Raw genomic sequence first — 20,122 nt, forward strand, 5'->3', positions numbered from 1 at the left:
TAATAAAGTTCAGAATGGGTGCTCTTCTTACTAACTTCAAAAGTAAGTATTCCAATTTTTATGTTTGAAGCCTTATTTTCCAGGGGAATACCCAAGAGTCTTAATGACAAAGTAGTTATAGGTTGGCATTAAACTGACTCAGTAGAAAGTTAAAACAACTAAATCAACAGAAAATAAGATGTAAAATAAAAGCATATTTTACCTTCCAGTTTGCCTCAGGGTTGTCCTGCTGATTTTTAAAGTGCCTTGGGGAAAAAAAGGATGAATATCAAACTTCAGTCACAAAATACATTTTCATTAACCTTTAGCATAAGTTTTAGAGGTGATAGGCACAGTAAGAAATGTTTGCCCTTCCCAGTGATTTTATTTAAAGGATATAAATTATTACCTTTGTTTTTACTTACTCTAGCATCATTTCCCTAACTGTTGTGGACACTTTATCTCTGGAATTATCATTCCAAATTAACTCAGGATTTTCATGAGTTCCTTCAAAAATATGTACAGCAGCTTCAGGATTGTCTCTCATAGCATCCATGAAAACACTTGGTAGAAATTTCATTAACATAATTCGAACCTATAGGAGGAGGTTTGAGAATGAAAAAGACACCTATTGGAAACATCTCAATATTTTGTTTGTATTTTGCTAATAAGATAGAATATCAATATAATTTGTGTTATGACTTATGTGGGCCATAACCATTACCTAAAAGTTCTGAAGTGAAAAAGATAATCCTCGGTTTATGCAAAGGTACGTTTAAATAACACTCAGTACGACCTGATCCTACTTACCTATCAAGTTTCATTTTCTCTGTTCTGCCATGGTTACCAAAAAAAAAAGTTTCATTTTTACCCCCTGCCTCAGTATCACTAGTATGGTAAAGTTCCCAGAGCACACCTCATAGGTCTTGCCTTACCTATGCAGAATGCCCTTAACCAGGCCTGTCCCTTCCAACTCTCCCTTATAGCCCTGCCCGCACAAACTAATTTTTCTCATTCTACCTCTGTCTTACAAGTATTTTCTAGTGCATTTATTTTGTTGCATGTTTTATGTTATACTGTGTCTTTTTCCAAAAAAGGATTTAAAACGCAGTTTTTAAAAAACACATCTAGCATATACATACAGACAAAATGAGAATTAGTGCGAGGCATGGGGCAAAGGGAAAAATGAGGGTTGGGAAAGTGTTTTTCCTTCAGATCATCACGTTTATCTCTTCTCTGGGTCAAATTCTGGGCTCAAATCTTATCTTATGGAAACCCTCTAGGCCCAATCTTTCTTACTCATTGCTTGTATTCTGAGCCCTTGGCACATAACATATGCTTAAATACTTGAATAAATGAAGACTAATATGAAGTCAGTACACAAAAGAAACATAAAAAGCTCCATAACTGCTGGAGATATACTACAAATTTAGCTCTGAATTTCCTAGCAGCCAATGAGCTAAATTTCAGTTACATAACAGAATACCCACAAAATAAAATCATGTCAGTTGCTTCAGAGACACCCAACTATTTCTGGAGGAAAAAAGCAATTTCTCCTGGGGTTCCCATGGAAGGGCATTTGTTATATATTAAATAAAACCACCAAGGTGAACTCAACAAGAGGTTTCACAGGCTTATTTCTTCCTATATTCCCTGTGATGAGAGTATTGTGCTGCAATGTAACTAAACTCTACAGAGAACAAGAGAAGGTAGAGAAAGTGATTAAGTATGTCCTTCTTGGTCATCAGCTCCCTGAGTGTAAGAACAATGCTTGACCTGCTCACTGTAGTATATCTGCCCCTAGTAGCTCATTCTCACAGAGACCAGAGAAATACATGCCAAAGAAGCACCTAAAAGTTAGAGCAGGATTTAAAGGCCATTTATTTTAATTTTTTCACTGTGGAGCTAAAGACAGACAAGTTACCCAGAGTCATTAAGTCCGTGATCTGTGACTCATAAAGCAAGAGTTTTGCTCAGAACATTATGCTGCCATCTTGCTATACCAGGCCAATTACTTCACCTTTAATACAACTGCTTATTGCTGTTTTTTATCTTTTTTTTTTTTTTAGACAGGATCTCACTCTGTCACCAGGCTGGTGTGCAGTGGCTTAATCATAGCTCACTGCAGCCTCAAACTCCTGGGCGTAAGTAATCCTCCCTCCTTAGCCTCCTGAGTATCTAAGATTACAGGTGCACTACCATGCTTGGCTAATTTCTAACTTTTTTTTTTTTTTTTTTTTTAAGAGATGGGGTCTCTCTACCTCACCCAGGTTGGTCTTGAACTCCTGGCCTTAAGCAATCCTCCTGCCTCAGCCTCCTGAATAGCTGCGATTACAGGCATGAGTCACTGTGCCTGACTGTTGTGTTTAAGGTTTTTAACAAAATCTTCTTCTGAAACATACTTAGCTGTCTAATAAGAATCACTGTTGAAATCATTCTACATAAATTTTAGGGCAGAAATATCCGATATGTCTTAACAGATTTCATTATATACTAGTATTTTAAAAAACTCCTAATAACTAACCTGTTTTAAAATATTTTATAGCTTGAAACAAAAATTGAAATTTTTATGGCAAGCAAACTAAATTTGAAGTAATAACCTTTTCAGAAGTGAACTATATGCTCGTAATAAGCTGTATTTGTAAGTGACTGCTACAGAAATCATCTATTGACCAGTTGGGTGAATTTAAAATGTCTTATTTAAGAGCTATATTTATAAGTCTTAACAAGTTGATACAAAAGCAAACTTTAATTGTACTTAGGATAACTGTCTTAACACGAGTCCTTTCATTTCTAAGTTTACTTAATCTAACCTACTGTCATCTGATACTTTTTAAAAAGGCACATTATTTGACCAGCTATACAAAATCAAAAGTCTCTTCCTATCACATTTCTGAGAATGCTTTAGTATTCTAATTTAATTCAAGTTAATGCATGACCCAAGTCTATCATCAGTAAAAAGCAGTATTAAAGCTAACTTTACCAGGATGTTTAAAGCATTTCAAATGCTAAGAACTACATAAGTTTATTACTCACTGGTGTGTATACTATTAAACCTTTGAGCAAAAAACTTACATAAGGCAAATACTGTCACCATAAACCTTCAGTTACGTTCAGGTTACTCAGCTATTCTAGAACAGGGGTTGGCAAACAAGGGGTCACATCTGGCCTGCCATCTATTTTTGTATATAAAGTTTTGTTGGAACACAGCCACATCCATTTGTTCATTTACTGTCCATGGCTATTTTCCTGTCACAACAGGAGAGCTCAATTTTTGTAACAGATCACATGCCCCACAAAGGATAGACCATTGACTATATGGTCCTCTGATATGGTTTGGCTGTGTCACCACCCAAATGTCATCTTGAATTTCCAAATGTTGTGGGAGGGACTCGGTGGGAGGTAACTGAATCACAGGGGCAGGTCTTTCTCGTGCTGTTCTGTTCTCATGATAGTAAGTCTCAAGGGATCCGAGGGTTTTAAAAAGGGAGGTTTCCCTGCACAGTCTCTCCTCTCTTGTCTGCTGCCATGTGAGACGTGTCTTTCACCTTCCGCCATGATTGTGAGGACTCCCCAGCCACGTGCAGATGTTAAGTCCAATAAACCTTTCTTTTGTAAATTGCCCAGTGTCGGGTATGTCTTTATCAGCAGCATAAAAATGGACTAATACATCCTTTATAGAAAAAGTTTACTGGTCCACCCCTACCCTCACACCATGGATAAAAATTAACTCAAATGGATCAAAAACATAAACCTAAGAGCTAATACTATAACACCAAGGAGAAAACATAGCCACAAATCTTTGTAACTGTGGATTAGGCAATGGCTTCTTAGATATGACATCAAAAGAACAAGCCTAACTAAAAAGAAACTGGACCTCCTCAAAATTAAAAATTTTCATGCTCCAAGAAAGTGGAGAAACAATCAGGAAAATGTGAAAAAATATTTGAAAATCATATCTATAATAAGGGACTAGTATCTGAAACATAAAAAGAATAATTACAACTCAATAATAAAAAGATAAATAATCTCAATTTAAAAATTAGTGAAGGATGTAAATAAACATTTCTCTTAAAAAGTTGTACAAATGGCCAATAAGCACATGAAAACATTAGCCACCAGGGAAATGCAGATCAAAACCATGATACAACACATCATACCTACTAGGATGGTTGTCATAAAAGATATAACAAGTGTTAGAGAAGAAGATGATAAATACATTGCTAGGGGAATGTAAAATGGTATTGCCACTTTGGAAAACAATCTGACAATTCCTCAAAAGGTTTAATATAATGTTATCATATGACTCAGAAATTCCACTCCTAATAAAAACACATGTCCACACAAAAACCTGTACACAAATGTTCACAGCAGTGTAATTTAGCAGAGCCAAAAAGTAGAAACAATCCATGTGTACATTGAGATAAATGGATACCAAAACATGGAATACTATTTGGCAATAAAAATAAATTTACTAATACTTGCTACAACATATATGAAAACATTAAGTGACAGAAGTCAGTCACAAAAGACCATATATAGTATGATTCCATTTATATAAAAAATGCCCAGCATTTGGCAAATCTATACAGAAGGAAGTAGATTAGTGGTCGTCAGGTGCTAGGGGAAAGGGAGAATGGGGAGTGACTGCTAATAGAAATAGGGTTTCTTTTTGGGTTGATGAAAATCAAACCTAAAATTGATTATGGTTGCTCAATCTGTGAATATACTAAAAACCACTGAATTGTACACTAGGTATGTGTGAACTGTATGGTATGTCAATGATATTAATAGCTCAAGAAAACTGTTACCAAAAAAGAAAAAAAAATTTTGGCCAGACGCAGTGGCTCACCCTGCAATTCCAGCACTTTTGGAGGCCAAGGCGGGTGGATCACTTGAGCTCAGGAGTTTGAGACCAGCCTGGGCAACACGGCCAAACCTTTCCACCTCTACAAAAAATACAAAAATTAGTCAGGTGTAGTGGTGCATGCCTGTAGTGCCAGCTACTTGGGAGGTTGAGATGGGAGGATGGCTTGAGTCTGGGAGACAGGTTGCAGTGGGCTGAGATTGCACCACCGCACTTGCAGCCTGGGTGACAGAGCCAGACCGTCTCAAAAACAAAAAAATTTACTGACCACAGTTCTAGAATAGAATATCTTGCAATTAAGGCATTGATGCTTGTGTTTTTCTATACAGAAAGTTTAAGTGTAAAAACAGTCAGCTTGATAAAATTTGTTCCGCACATATTTCAAAGGTCAGAAATATAACCAAAGGGCTCAGTCGATTCCAGTACATATTAAGCATCTAAAACACTATTGAAAAAATAATATTAGATATTACAGTTATGTGCTACATAGCTCTAGCTTTAAGAAAATTCAATATTAAATATTAACTATTTTATAGACCCTCCCGTAGGCTTCCAAATGTAATCTCCCTTGTCTCATCAACCCTGCTCAAGACTATGAACTTATTACTAAAGTAGAACTGTTTCAGGTCCTATGATAGATTCTCAATACCTAGACTGAGAGATCAAGCAAGAAAACAACAACTGAATCCAATTTGTTTTATTAATGTAAAAAGTGTTTAATTAGCCTTGGCCTTTTTTTTTCCAAGCTGAACTTTACATGGAGGCACAATGTGTACAAGGGAAGCCACCCTGGCTTTAGATAGAGGTAGGGGACCTTAGCCTCCCCCTTACCCAAAGTGCCTTTGTGGACTTGCTTGAATAATGATCCCTAAATATCAGTCCTAATAGACTTCAAAAGAATCACTTTGGAAGCATGTTAAGAATGGAGACTCCTGGGCCCCACCCTAGATCTAGTGAATCAGACTCTGAAAGTGGGACTCCTGGAGCCTTTATTTCATTGTTCCCTTATGACTCTAAGGTGCTGCTTTGTGGTCAGGCACAGAGGATTCTTCAGAGAGTACTACTTGTGAAACTGACTTGGTAACAAAATAAAGGGACATTGATACCACTTGCACCTGAATGAAATTCTATTCAGAACTATTGTTTTAACAGGTTCCTGCTCTTCAAACTGGACCATGGATCCAGAGATCATCTGGTTATCTCCAGATTTGGGATAGAAGATCTCCCTGAAGAGTTAGAAGCCAGAGGTGCTGTTATACGCATGTCCCTATATGAATTCACTGCTGAGTGTGGCATGTCCTTAATAATTCAGGTGTGGAATATAAAAGACACAAACCACCATCTCCTTCACTAGTTATTTCCACAGGCCAATCCTTGAAGTGTGAAAGTCTAACCTATTTTCCGTCATAGTCTTGATATACTTTTTGTTCTCTCTTTGAGGGAGATGAACAGTTTATCATCATAATCCAAACATTCTCTTAAGACTTTTCAATTCCAGTACAGGCTGCCCTGACTCTAGTTTTCTCAAACAGTAATATATAAGAACAATTTCTGGAACGTCAATTTTCCATCTTTCACATCACATCATTTCTTTATCCTCACCATCTCAGATTTTACTAAACTTCTTGAAATCAGTATCAGAGTAACAAAGCTTTAATAATTAATTTCCTTTCAAGAACTTATTTTGTGCCTACCTTTGGACCTATTAGTTTATCTGCTGTCATTTTGGCAAAAAGTTCTGCTGTCTGGGCTCGAACCTGTGGATGTGTTGAATTGCAGAACATATCCAGTAAGTAGATCAAAGCACCTATGAAGGAAAAAGAGAATTAGTGCTTATAAAGAATTTGACTTTTCTAATCAGAATTCATTTTCAACCATATTTCAACTCAATGTAGTTTTTAAAAACTGTAAACATTCTAAAGCATTCTTCTAGTTTATCAGGCTGTAAAATGCAGCTCAAAATAAGTTTCATTATACTGCACATGACTAGCTAAGAAAGCACTCTATACATTACCCTTTGCCATTGCTTCTTTGATTATTTTTGTACTTGATGTCAAAGCATAAAGAGTTTCCAGAACAAGCTGACGACCTGCAGAGTAAAAGACATTTCAAGGAAGGCATCATCAGGTTAGCTTATATTTACTTGGCACCAGCTCTGTGTCAGGCACTTAACTAGATGTTCTACACAGGATGTCATATTTAATCTTCATAATAACCAGTGAGACAGGTATTTTCATGGCCATGTTATCAGTGAGGAAGCTGAGGTCCAGTTTAACCTGCCCAAGGTCTCACAGCTAGTAAGTGGTATAGTTGAGTTTTGTATGCAGGTCTGACTGACTCCAAAGTCCATACTCATAACCACTATAAAACCCTGTCTTCCTACCTCACTGTTCACTGCACATCCAAAAACCTTCTAATTTCCTGACACCCAGAGGACACTCTAATCAGGCATCTAAGATTTTTACCTGGTGCTACTGTCTTGAGGGAAAAAGTAGGAAGCAGCAGTTATAAGACCGGGTTCCATTCTAAGACATAATTGCATCCTTCTGGACAAAGCCTATATGCCTCTCACCCAGTCACTACCATATTATATGCAAGTATAGCTTACTGGACTTAAATCTTCTAGAGTCAAATGGGAATGACAGACAGGTGGCCAAAGGAATAAAGTGCTGGCAAATAAGGTAGAGGCTGCAAAGTATTAGGCTGACATGAAAACAACAAGAACAGTAACAATGTACCTTAGCAAACAGAGTAAGATAATTTAGTCTGAAATCTGAATGATAGAGAGTAGGCTAAAATATCTAGATGCCAGCTATTTTCCCTGTAAGATTAAAATATTGACTGGAGTATATAAGTATAAAAATTATGAGTTCCATAACATCCTTTACTTCACCAACCAGTTTAGTTTTCATTGTTTGAAGTCTCACAAAGCTACTGAAAACCAAGAAAAACGAAAAACAAACTAAGGTTGCAGGTATGATATAAACAATCTGCAAATGACTTTACAAAGCTGCCATTTTAAAGACCTGTTTCAAGCATATCATGTATTGAAGAGAAAAAAAATTCCATAGAAATTCAACTCAATTTACCAAACATAACACCAAAAATAAGCAAGCCACTGGTATATAAGATGAACGATATGGTTCCTTCTCTTAAGGAGGTGGACAGACATGAATTCAAGATTAACATGACTTCCAAGGGATTGGCAAAGTCAATTAGGCAATGTATTCTGGTTACTGGTGAGTCTGGAGTTACATGTAATTGCCTACAAACTCAATATTCCTGCCTTTGAAAAGCAATCTTAGGGTTGGTTTTAGCATAATTACAAACCATTAGACTAGGTAATTGTATAGATTAGGGCAGGCTGTATTCAGGAAATAAGGTTGGGATATTTTTTAAACCACCTTGGTATTTTATCTTATTAATATCAAATCAGCAAAAGACAAAGTACACAGATTTGAACACTAAGCTGAATACAAGGCCATCAGTATCTTAAGCATGTTTTCTATCATCCAAGATTACTTATGTTTAGTAAGCCATGAAATATTAGTTAATTCTCAATTACCCATGTGTGGATCTCAATAAACCGAAAATCCCAGGTTATTTTCCGTTGGTTTTGGACCTCTCTCACCCCCAATTTTCAAATTTTGACATGGGAAATGCAAGACAGTAACCTATGTGAAACATAATTAGGAAGACAAATCTAGTGTAAAGAACACTTTAAAACTAAACATAGATGACATTTGTTTGAGGTTTTGTATCAATTATGCAACAACTCCCTTCCATGGGCTGATCCTGCTGTGGTTTCCAAAATTCCACCTGTATACATACTTGATGGCAACGAATGCAGAAGAGCCAACAAACTGGACAAAACCATTGATTCAGCAATATTGTTGACACAGTCTTGGTTAGATGTCACTATATTCACAACCTGAAAATTAATCAACAGGATAATAAAAGTTGCAGAAATAATTTTGAATCTAAATCAAATTAAGTCATATAGACTGTACAAGCGAGATAAATGCTTGGGGGACGAAACATTTAACTTTTAGATAAGAGTTTAATTTTAAAAAATTGCCTTTATTACTTTAATCTCTTTGGAAATAATACGTTGAGGTTTCTAAGAAGCCTTCAATCCTATACCCATACATGCTCCAGAACTAAGGTACATACTATAGTGTTTTCCAATTACAGAGTTTGGGTGGTGGCTGGTGATCAGGAAAATAATGGTTCTCACTACTGGGACTTTTTTACTTTTAAAGGAAAAAAGTAAACGTCTTCAGCACCCAGCACAACAGACTGGGGTTTTCTTTCTATTATAAAGAAAAAGGTATGTTTTTCTTTCGGAAACAATGACCACTCAAATCTTTTAGAGTATACATCTAAACATCATTGGTCAGCGTCTCAGTGCAACATATCCTAGATTTAACAACGTTTATTTAAAAAGTTACAAGATGCTTGAAGGAATTAAGTAGAAAACATGTTTTTCAATTGAAATAACTTGCTTGTTAAGCTTGTTGACCAATTTAAAGTTTTTTATTCTATTAAAAATCTGTTTTAAGCCAAAATGTTATCTAAGAACATGTTACACAAATTTTTCATAAACCATCTATATAACTGTCACTGCAGAGTTACATTTGGTGTTCTGTGCAATAAACTGTGTTACAAAGTTTAAGATCTCAGAAATAATCCTGGGAAGTCTGGGTTGCCTGGGCAAAGAACTACTTGTGACTAAGGACTTCTTGCTTCTCTCTCAGAAGAAAAGGCTACATTTAAACAGCATCCTATGAGACTAGTGGCTTCAATATCCTGAACAAGGGGACTCCAACTTCTCTTGGACTCTTAAGACCCATGGGTTCTGGCAGTTGGCTTTTTTAGGCCACTCCTATAACAGCAGCACACCCAGGTGTCTGTCTGTAACCCTCACAGAAAAGGTAGCTTTTGTACTAGATTTGTAAGAAGGGAGATCAGCTGAGGGGGAGGAACAAGGATCACTCCTCTGGAATGCAAACCCACAGTATGTAGCCAACAGATATGGCCTCAATATGTCTCTCCATGGGAACACAGCAATCAGGGAAACCCTGCATCATCTTCTTGCTGATGTGTGGCTTCTAAGCTTCCCCAGTAAAGCCCATTCCTTAACCCATACCTGACACTGTACAACACTATCCCAAGCCCTAACACATAACAGAAAGAGAACCACTTTGAACGACATTGTGCAATTGTGCAATATTCACTCTTCAAATTCAGCATGTTAATTCAAGTTTCAAACAATACTGATGTGGCTTAATAGGCAAAATGATGAAACAAAAAAGCATACTTCAACTTCAATGACCGATCAAGACTCCAATCACACATGGTAAATGGTAGGAAAAGTAACATGCTTTAGTACAAAACGTTTTTACCTCTAAAGCCAACTGCTGCACTTGACCAGCTCCATGAACTCGGAGAAGAGAAAATATCAACTTAAAGTGCCCAATGCATTCACTCTCAGAACCTAGAGAATAAGAATAAAATGGTTTTTTATTTCCAAGAGATGTTTGAAATTATTTAGCTTCAGAAAACCGATATACACTGTTGTTTACTGTCAATTTGAAGTCTCTGATAACCCTTTCTAAACATCTGTGACATGAAGTAAGTGGTTGACCTCTAAGCAGCCATAAGTCTGAAAAGGCAAAATGTAAGGTACTAGAGCTTTTTAGGTTTACTTTGTTTGCATTCCCATCCCCACCCCTAACCCTCAGGCTAAGACCTTTATCAAATAAACAATCCAAATATAGCTCAAAAATCTAAAGTGTAAGGTAGTAATTTTATTCTTTACCTCTAGACCTTAGGGTTACCCCCCTCAACCTAATTATACTTTGGGAGACTCTGACATGATTTGGCTTTTAAATAAGACTAGGTTAGAACTCTGCCACTTAACTATAATACAAACAAACTGGTATGAATATACAAAGCACTCCCTGTGAAAATACATAAAATGAAATGGTATTTCCATTCCTACCTACCTCAAATCCTAATCCCATATATTTACTCCCATTTTGTTGTTAATAAAACAAAAGCATGAAACAGGTTTTGTTCAGCATATTCTTCCTTTTCTATATGGTAGTAAAACAGTGTAATTTCTTATCTTTTGAGGATTCTTAAGATAACTCGGTAAGCCTCCTTCAAATTAAAGAGTCTGAGAATATTCTATAAATGTGTTGCTTTTAAATTCATTTTCAAACCACTTCTTAATAGGGAATAACTGTCAAATACATCAATGACACACAAACCATACTTCTAAATTACAAGAGAGAGTTAATTCTAATAAATGTGATAGATATTATCAGAAGGATTTCTGCACAGGCCTTTCTTCAACTTTTTACAAGTTCCAAATCAACAGTCTGCTCTGCTACAATTTCTTTGTATCTAACATACCACTAGCAATGTTCGACACTTTGACAACTCCAAAAAAAAGACAAAGTTTTCTTCAGCCTTATATTGTCTTTAATAACATCCTGGGCCGGGCGTGGGCTCCGTCAAACCCCACTTTGGGAGAGGCCGCAGACAGGCGGATCACAAGGTCAGGAGATCGAGACCATCTGGCTAACACGGTGAAAACCCCGCCTCAGCACAAAACTACTGGGCGAGGTGGCGGAGCCAGCCTCCAGCTACTTGGGAGAGGCTGAGCAGGAGAAGGGCGTGAACCCGAGGCGGAGCTTGCAGTGATGAGATCCGCCACTGCACTCCAGCCTGGGCTTACGAGACTCCTCCTCAAAAAAAAAAAAAAAAAAAAAAAAAAAAAAAAAATAACATCCCAATGTACATCCTGTGTAAAATGCACTTTTCCCCACACAATATTTAATTACTGTTATTTTATTTAAATAACTTTTCGGCAATAATCCAAAAGTCAGAATTTTAATAGTACTTTAATACATACTAAGAAGAGTAGAAATGTACCTGAAAGGTAATGTTCAATGTTATTTTAAAAGATCAAGTAATTTAAATTGAATTTGTATTATTTTAGGTTTATATTCTATATTTACTATCAAAGTTAGAGTTGAAAGAAGCTGTTAGACTTTCACTCACCCATCTCCCTGGAGTCAGGCTAGAGTAATATTTTTGAAAATGTCCTCTTAAAGATGATTAAGAGTAGGAACTCTCACATCTTTATTTCAATTTTTATACACCAAAAACTCCAGGCAATTTTTCAAAAATATCAGTGCCCATATGCACATGGCACTGGTTAGAGACCAGAAAGGAGGCAAAAATTAGATCACTTCTTATTAAATAACTCTAATTCAAGCACTTATACTTGATATGTTAACTTATGACATCAATGTGAAATTTTATGCTATCAAACTATTCTGCCTTTTCAACTCATTTAGATACATGTTCTCATAGAGACATGAATTTTTCTAAACATGGTGCCTTGACCTCTCTCCCCAGCTTAACTTTTATTGTAAAAATATTACAGGGTCAATTCCCTGTAATGTTATGTTAATACAGTATAACCAAGTATAATTTTCCCTGATCAAATTGATTATTGGAATTTTTAGGGCTCCTGTATTATATGGGTCTTACTGATCAAAGGTTTAGTCACATACCTGGATTATATTTTATGACATTTCTCAGAGCCTCCAAAGCCATTTCTACTCTCGGTAAGCGATCTCCGTGTTGCTCTGACTCCACTTTTGCAGCATGTGTGATGGCCATGAATGTGTGCAGGTACTGGGCCTGGGAGCCTATATAATCCAAGAGACTTGCAGCAAATGCTTTTGGAACCTAATCAAAGCAGACAAGTATTTAAAACACATGGGTGCCCTAAGAAATAACTCCATAGCAAAAGAAAGAACTTTAAGCTATGAAAGTGAATAAACATGATAAAATTATACATACATACGAATACACCTATGCGTTATAGGGGACATGGTAGAGGGCAGGAAACATTATACGGTATTTCTCAACTTCCAGAGATCTGATATACTCCCATAAGTATCTTAGTGTAACAATTCTGAGATTAGAATACCTCCTCCCTTTATCAATCGAAGTAACAGATAGTATGATATAGAACTTCTAAAATTTGGTTATATTTTTATAATTAAAAGTTATATAAAATTTAGAACATAGATTCAAAGGACAATTTTCAAAGGGACTTCACAAGTTACTTAACTCATTCTGCTTAATAGCTATTTACATATATATTACTCTGTGGTAAGTGATACACATTATGGCTTAGTAAATCAAACTCTAAAACAAAGCCTCACTTCTTTCCTTCTTACAAACAAATCAACCACCAAATCCTCTTTGCCACCTCCTACAAGTCTGTTGCAGTGGCTTGCACCTGTAATCCCAGTTACTTGGGAGGCTGAGATAGAAGGACTGCTTGAGGCCAGGAGTTTGAGACCAGTCTGGGCAAGATAGTGAGACCCCTGTCTTTAAATAGAAAAAACAAAAAATGAGAGCAAAAACTCCCTGTATGATCCCCAAGCGCTCAGAAGAAGCTCCTCAGTTGTTTCTGGAAGTGATTAGGAATCATCACAAAAGATGATCTGATGTGACTCCAGTCATCTTCTAAAAAAATCTTTATTTCCAACCTATATTTTCTCCTAATACTGGCCAGAGGAAGCCTCAGGTCCGGTGGTCTGATATCCCTTGTGATGAAATTAGCATGTAACTGGCCTTGTATGTCCATGAAGGACTACTGAGTTAAAGGCCACGGCCCAGTGGGATAGCAGTAGGCATAAAATATAAGAAAAAGCTGGGCAAGGAACAACTTCTTATGAACAAACTTCATAAAATTCAGTTCTTCAACAATCAAGATAAAGAGGCTCACAAGCTGTCAGTGGTCACCCCATCACAAGCATTTGGTACTATTTCAGGTATTATATTTCAGTGTAGAGGCACACCTCAGAGATAGTGTGGGTTCAGTTCCAGATCACCAAAATAAAGCATATTTTTTGGTTTTCCAGTGCATATAAAAGTTATTTTTATATTATACTGTGGTCTACTATTAAGTGTACGATAGTATTATGTCTAAAAAACTATGTGCATACCTTAACTAAAAAATGCTAACAATCATCCAAGCCTTCAGCAAGTCAATCTTTTTGCTGGTGGGAATGTCACCTTGACGTTGATAGCTGCTGACTAATCAGGGTGGTGGTTGGTGAAGGTTGGGGTGGCTTCCCAAAGTAAAACAATGAAGTCTGCTCTATCAACTGACTCTTCCTTTCGTGAAAGATTTCTCGGTAACATGTGATCTGTTTGATAACATTTTATCCACAGTACTTCTTTCAAAATTGAAGTCAATCTTCCCAAACCCTGCTGCTGCTTTATTAACTCAGTTTATGTAATATACTAAATCTTTTGTCATTTTAACAATGTTCACAGCATCTTCACAAGATTTCATCTCAAGAACCACTCTTTGCTTAGTCACAAGAAGCAACTCCTTATCTGTTCAAGTTTTATCATGAGATTGTAGCAACTGAGTCACATATTCAGGATCTACTTCTAATTCTAGTTCTCTTGCTAGTTCCAGCCCATGTGCAGTGACTTCCTCCACTGGAATCTTGAGCTTCTCTAAGTCATCCATGAGAGTCAGGAACAATTTCTTCCAAACTCCTGTTAATGTTGATATTTTTACCTCCTCCCATGAATTACAAATGCTCTTATGCATCAAGAAAGGTGAATCCTTTCCAGAAGGTTTTCAATTTACTTTGCCCACATCCATTACAGGAATCACTATCTATGGCAGCTATAGCCATATGAAATATATATCTTAAATAACAAGATGTAAAACTTGAAATTACTCCTTGATCCATGGGCTGCAAAATGGATGTTGTATTAGCAGGCATGAAAATATTAATCTCCTTGTACATCTCCATCAGAGCTCTTGGGTGACCAGATGCATTGTCAGTGAGCAGTAGTATTTTGAAAGCTCTTTTTTCCTGAGCAGTAGGTCTCCACAGTGGGCTTATAATATAATATGCATAAACAGATGTGTTGTCATTCAGGCTTTGTTTTTCCATTTATAGAGCACAGGCAGAGCAGATTTAGCGTATTTTTTTTTTTTTAAATAATTTCAACTTTTGTTTTAGATTCGGGGGTAGGTGTATAGGCTTGTTACCTGGAATACTGAAGTTTGGGGTATGATTTCACCCAGGTACTGACTACAGTATCAACCTTGACCACCCCCTCTTCCCTCTAGTAGTCTCCAGTGTCTATTATAGCCACTTTTATGTCCATAAGTACCCACTATTTAGCCTCCACTTATAAGTGAGAACAGATTTATCAATCTTAAAGTTCCTAGGATCTTCAGAAGGGTAAATGAGCTTCAACATAAAAGTCAGCAGCTGCATCAGCCTCTACCAAGACAGTCAACTTGTCCTTCGAAGCTTTGAAGCCAGACATTGATTGCTTCTCTCTAGCTAAATCCTAGACGGCATGCTCTCCCAATAGAAGGCATTAGAAACTTTAGTGTAGTGACCTTCAATTATCTTAGCTAAGTTTCTGGGTAAGTTGCTGCAGCTTCTCCATCAGCACTTGCTCCTTCACCTTGCACTTTTATGTTATGAAGATAGCCTTTTTCTTTAAATCTCATGAACCAACCCCCCTAGCTTCAAACTTTTCTTCTGCAGCTTCCTTACCCTCTCTCAGCCTTCACAAAATTAAAGAGAGTTAGGACCTTGCTCTCAATTAGCCTTTGTCTTATGCAAATGTCGTGGCTGGTTTGATCTTCTATCCAAATCATTAAAACTTTCCATACATCAGCAATAAGGCTGTTTCAGTTTCTTATCATTCAGGTATTCACTGGAGTAGCACTTCTAATTTCCTTCAAGAACTTTTCCTTTGCATTCACAACTTGGCTGTGTGGCACAAGAGGCATAGCTTTCGGCCTATTTCACCTTCTGACAAGCCTTCCTCATCAAGCTTAATCATTTCTAGCTTTTGATTTAAAGTGAGAGACCTGTGACTCTTGTAGGGTTATTAACTGGCCTAATTCCAATATTGTTGACTCAGAATAGGGAGGCCACAGGAGAGGGAGACTGGGAAATGGATGGTTGGTGGAACAATCAGAACACATACAGTTACTGATGAAGTTCACTATTGATGAACTTCACTATCTTATGTAAACAATTAGCAAGAGCAACATCACTGATCACAGATCACCGTAACAGATATGATAAAGTGTGAAATATTGAGAGAATTAGTAAAATGTGACAGAGACATGTAGTGAACACATGCTGCTGGAAAAATGGTGCCAATAGTTGTGCTTGGCACAGGGTTGCCACAAACCTTCAATATGTTTTTCTTTAAAAGAGAAAAGCAACATAGTAAAGAAAGTGCAATAAAATGAAGTGTGCTTCTATACAGTATGACTACACTAGTAACTTTCAGTAACAGATGATCAAAGGTATCAGATAAAATTAAAAGCAGAGCGCTTACCTCCAGTTGGAAAGTAGGAACTTCGTTATACACCCTAACAAAAATCTCCCCTACAATAAGTTCTTTGGCATGATCACTGTAGACAAATTCTGATCCATAAGTTTTGTCACAATCACCCTTTTTAAAAGATGAAAATAGACTGTTAGATGTAAATCTATCCATGTTCAGTTTAATAACTTAACAGATAAGTAACTTGAGAGATCTATGCATTTTCTAGAGAAAAAATGTGGTGTGATACATGTCACAGCACTTAAAATGACTTTGGAATAGGCACACATTACATTTTTTTATTCCAAATATTACTATTATTAACTCATTTTAAAATTTCAAAGGATCAGAGGTCAGCTAACAAAGGTCTTCAAGAGCAAGAGATTATAAAGCAAATATGACACTTTATTCTTCTTAATCAACTCAGCAGACATCAGACCTAGTAATATGTAGTACAACAGAGCTGAGAAATGAGCATATTTGGACTGGGTTTTAAAAAGTAATACACTGGGCCGGGCACGATGACTCACGACTGTAATCCCAGCACTTTGGGAGGCTGAGGCAGGCAGATCATGAGGTCAAGAGATCGAGACCATCCTGGCCAATATGGTGAAACCCTGTCTCCACTAAAAATACAAAAATTAGCTGGGCATGGTGGTGCACGCCTGTAGTCCCAGCTACTTGGGAGGCTGAGGCAGAAGAATCACTTGAACCCGGGAGGCGGAGGTTGCAGTGGGCAGAGATCACGCCACTGCATTCCAACCTGGTGACAGAGTGAGATTGTGTCTCAAAAAAAAAAAAAAAGAAAAGAAAAAAGAAGTAATACACTGAACAAAAGTGCTGAAAACAAAAGAGGAATGGGAGAAAAACAGTCCCAAAGAGGATTAAGAATGAAACCAAAAGGAATTTAGGTTGGACTAAAATAACATGTAAAAGTATACAATAAATTATAAAATGCTAAACAAAGAGATGTTATTATGTCTATTCTGGTAAAAGATAATGTACAGAAGGCCGAGTGTGGCGGCTCACGCCTGTAATCCCAGACCTTTGGGAGGCCAAGGTGGGCGGATCACCTGAGGTCAGGAGTTCGAGATCAGCCTGACCAACATGGAAAAACCCCATCTCTACTAAAAATACAAAATTAGCTGGGCATGGTGGTGCATGCCTGCAATCCCAGCTACTCGGGAGGCTGAGGCAGGGCAGGAGAGTCGCTTGAAACCGGGAGGCGGAGGTTGCAGCAAGCCGAGATTGCACCATTGCACTCCAGCCTGGGCCAACAAGGAAACTCTGTCTCAAAAAACAAACAAACAAAAAAAAACAATGTACAGAAATGTGAGACCTGTTCTCCCTAGCTCTGCAATTCTCAAAAATTTTATCCATAAAGAGTTCTAAGTACTAACATGGAATGAGCTCAAAAACGCTAAATAACAGAGATGTTACAGTAATAGCTACTCTAATTTCCAAAGCCACACACATAATTATCTTCAAAGTCATCAAGATTCAACCATCTAGTGTATGGATTATCCAGGTCTTCTCCTTATTGCCCATCCTACTGCCTTTGTTTTTTTCCATGGCTTAGTAATAGCTTCTCCACTAAAAGGTGGTACGGTAGAAAAAAATGTTCAGTTTTGACACTGGAAAGCAACTTCCACTTACTAGGGAAAAGAGGCTGGAGTGAACAACTAAAATAAGGTTTCTGGGTTAAAAAACTGGTTAAAATAGAAAACAGCTGTATATAAGTGGTAACATAATAAAAAATCCTGATGTATTACTACATACAACACAATACTCTTCTTAAATGGGCCAAATATTAGATGGCAGAAAGCCATACTGACTGACACTAAACTGAGAAATAGTTTTCTGTTCTAATCAACACTGCTGTATTTCCAGAGATTCCATCAGAATAAATTACTCAAGAAATTTATAAAACAATGACATACTTTTTTAATCATGTTTTCTTGTTGGGATTCAAGAAATTCAAGTAATTCTGCTCTTGTAGAATTGTTCCATATCAAATACGGACTTTCTGTGTTGCTGTTAAGCATCTTCAAAATCTAGGAGACAATATTACTGTTTTATGACATTTAGTGAAAAAAATTATCGACATTATCAATTATTAAAATTGTCTATCATATGCCAAACACTAAAATAGTTGCCTATAGTATAATGGACCTCAATAATAAGTATCTCAATAATTCTAACAAGTTTGTTGATATGACCCACTTTACGGCTGAGAAAAACTAAGGCTGCAAATCATTAAATTATTTGTCCCAGGTCTTACAACTGGTAACTGGTGAAACTGGGATCTGAAACTGAGTCTGACTTCAACATTCTCAAAATCTGCTGTGCCATGGTGAAATTCAATATTTTTAAAGTATTTAATAAACACATTGTGAATACAAGCTTGAAAAGAATCACAACACAATACCTTTCCATACATGTATTTGAAAACAAAACCTAAGTCTTTAAGAAGCATACCTGTATGAAGGAAAATAAAATTTATGGGGAGAAAGCCAGATTTTCTTGACCACACCCTGATACTGAAGGCTGTGCAGTCGTTCTGCAGGCATAGATTACGGCTGCTTAGGCATCTGGTGTGCTTTCCTATTGTTAAGCTCTCCTCAATTTGAAATGTAAACACAGACATTTCACAATTCCTTAAATGTCTGAATAAAAAGCTTTTATTTTTACAGAGGTCTACTGCTAATAGGAAAACAGAGGAGTATGACCTCCATCTTATACAGACATGGAAGCCTTGTTTTCAAAAGGCTAATTTCTAGTTAAGCATTTTATTAAATCGAGATGGAGCTCATGCCAACATTTAATTTTGAAATGCTACAAAAATTTTTTAGTGGGGATGGCTATAGAAGTTAATCCCGAACTTCTTGTCATTTTTGGAGAGAATGCTTTCAGTCAGCAAAATGTATCACATGGTTGAGTGAAAAGTCCAGGAAAATAACTAACATCAAGAGTGGTCCTGGTTGTCTAGTGTTTAGGAAAAATAGTAAAAACAAAAACAAGATTAAAAAACAAAAACAAAAACAAACAAAAAAAACCGGTGGCATCGGCCGGGCGCGGTGGCTCAAGCCTGTAATCCCAGCACTTTGGGAGGCCAAGACGGGTGGATCACGAGGTCAGGAGATCGAGACCATCCTGGCTAACACGGTGAAACCCCGTCTCTACTAAAAAATACAAAAAAACTAGCCGGGTGAGTTGGCTGGCACCTGTAGTCCCAGCTACTCGGGGGGCTGAGGCAGGAGAATGGCGTAAACTCGGGAGGCGGAGCTTGCAGTGAGCTGAGATCTGGCCACTGCACTCCAGCCTGGGCAACAGAGCAAGACTCCGTCTCAAAAAAAAAAACAAACAAACAGTGGCATCTAGAGCCACTGCCTTTCACACATGGGGACTGAAAAGCATGGCAAGCACTGAAAACTGGACTCAATCACATTGGATTAAAAACAAATAAGCTGTTTAAAAGTTGTAAAATTACTTTGGAAACCTGAGGATTTTGTCACTTACAAAAGTAACGGTTCATCATTAGAGGAAACAAAAGAAAAACTGCCTACAATTCTGCCATTCAAAAATAATTACAGTTAACATATTGGTACAAATCTATCAATCCATTTATTTTGTTATACCAAAAATAGGATCTAGGGTCTTCATTTAAAATCTTTTAATGTCTTTCAGCACTCTTTTTACAATTAAAGGATAATAGTAACCTATTTAATGGATTTCTATAGTTTATCTAATTCTTTAATGCTATATTCTTAGATTATTTCTCAATAATCCTTGCAAAAGAAGTTAAAGAGGTTGGGAGATCTATCATGTCATACTGATTTTTGTAATGCATCTATGTATGTA

General features: G+C 37.0%; 1 protein-coding gene across 4 annotated transcripts in view; it reads right to left on the reverse strand.

The window, feature by feature from the left end:
- DNAJC13 (DnaJ heat shock protein family (Hsp40) member C13) overlaps positions 1 to 20,122 on the reverse strand; it is a 121,441-nt gene that overhangs the window by 15,638 nt on the left and 85,681 nt on the right. For all 4 annotated transcript variants that reach the window (XR_002520550.2, XM_021934866.2, XM_021934865.2 and 1 more), the window contains 9 exons: positions 18,202 to 18,315; positions 16,274 to 16,390; positions 12,436 to 12,613; positions 10,252 to 10,343; positions 8,678 to 8,777; positions 6,861 to 6,935; positions 6,541 to 6,653; positions 405 to 574; positions 203 to 245 (listed from right to left, as the gene is read on the reverse strand). Coding sequence is in view for 3 of the 4 variants with exons in the window: in XM_021934866.2 (XP_021790558.1) it covers positions 203 to 245; positions 405 to 574; positions 6,541 to 6,653; positions 6,861 to 6,935; positions 8,678 to 8,777; positions 10,252 to 10,343; positions 12,436 to 12,613; positions 16,274 to 16,390; positions 18,202 to 18,315 (1,002 nt within the window). In the remaining variant the exon portion in view is untranslated. The remainder of the gene's footprint in view (positions 1 to 202; positions 246 to 404; positions 575 to 6,540; positions 6,654 to 6,860; positions 6,936 to 8,677; positions 8,778 to 10,251; positions 10,344 to 12,435; positions 12,614 to 16,273; positions 16,391 to 18,201; positions 18,316 to 20,122) is intronic.

The sequence above is a fragment of the Papio anubis genome, chromosome 2 (genome assembly GCF_008728515.1).
Source record: "Papio anubis isolate 15944 chromosome 2, Panubis1.0, whole genome shotgun sequence".
Lineage (NCBI taxonomy): Eukaryota > Metazoa > Chordata > Mammalia > Primates > Cercopithecidae > Papio > Papio anubis.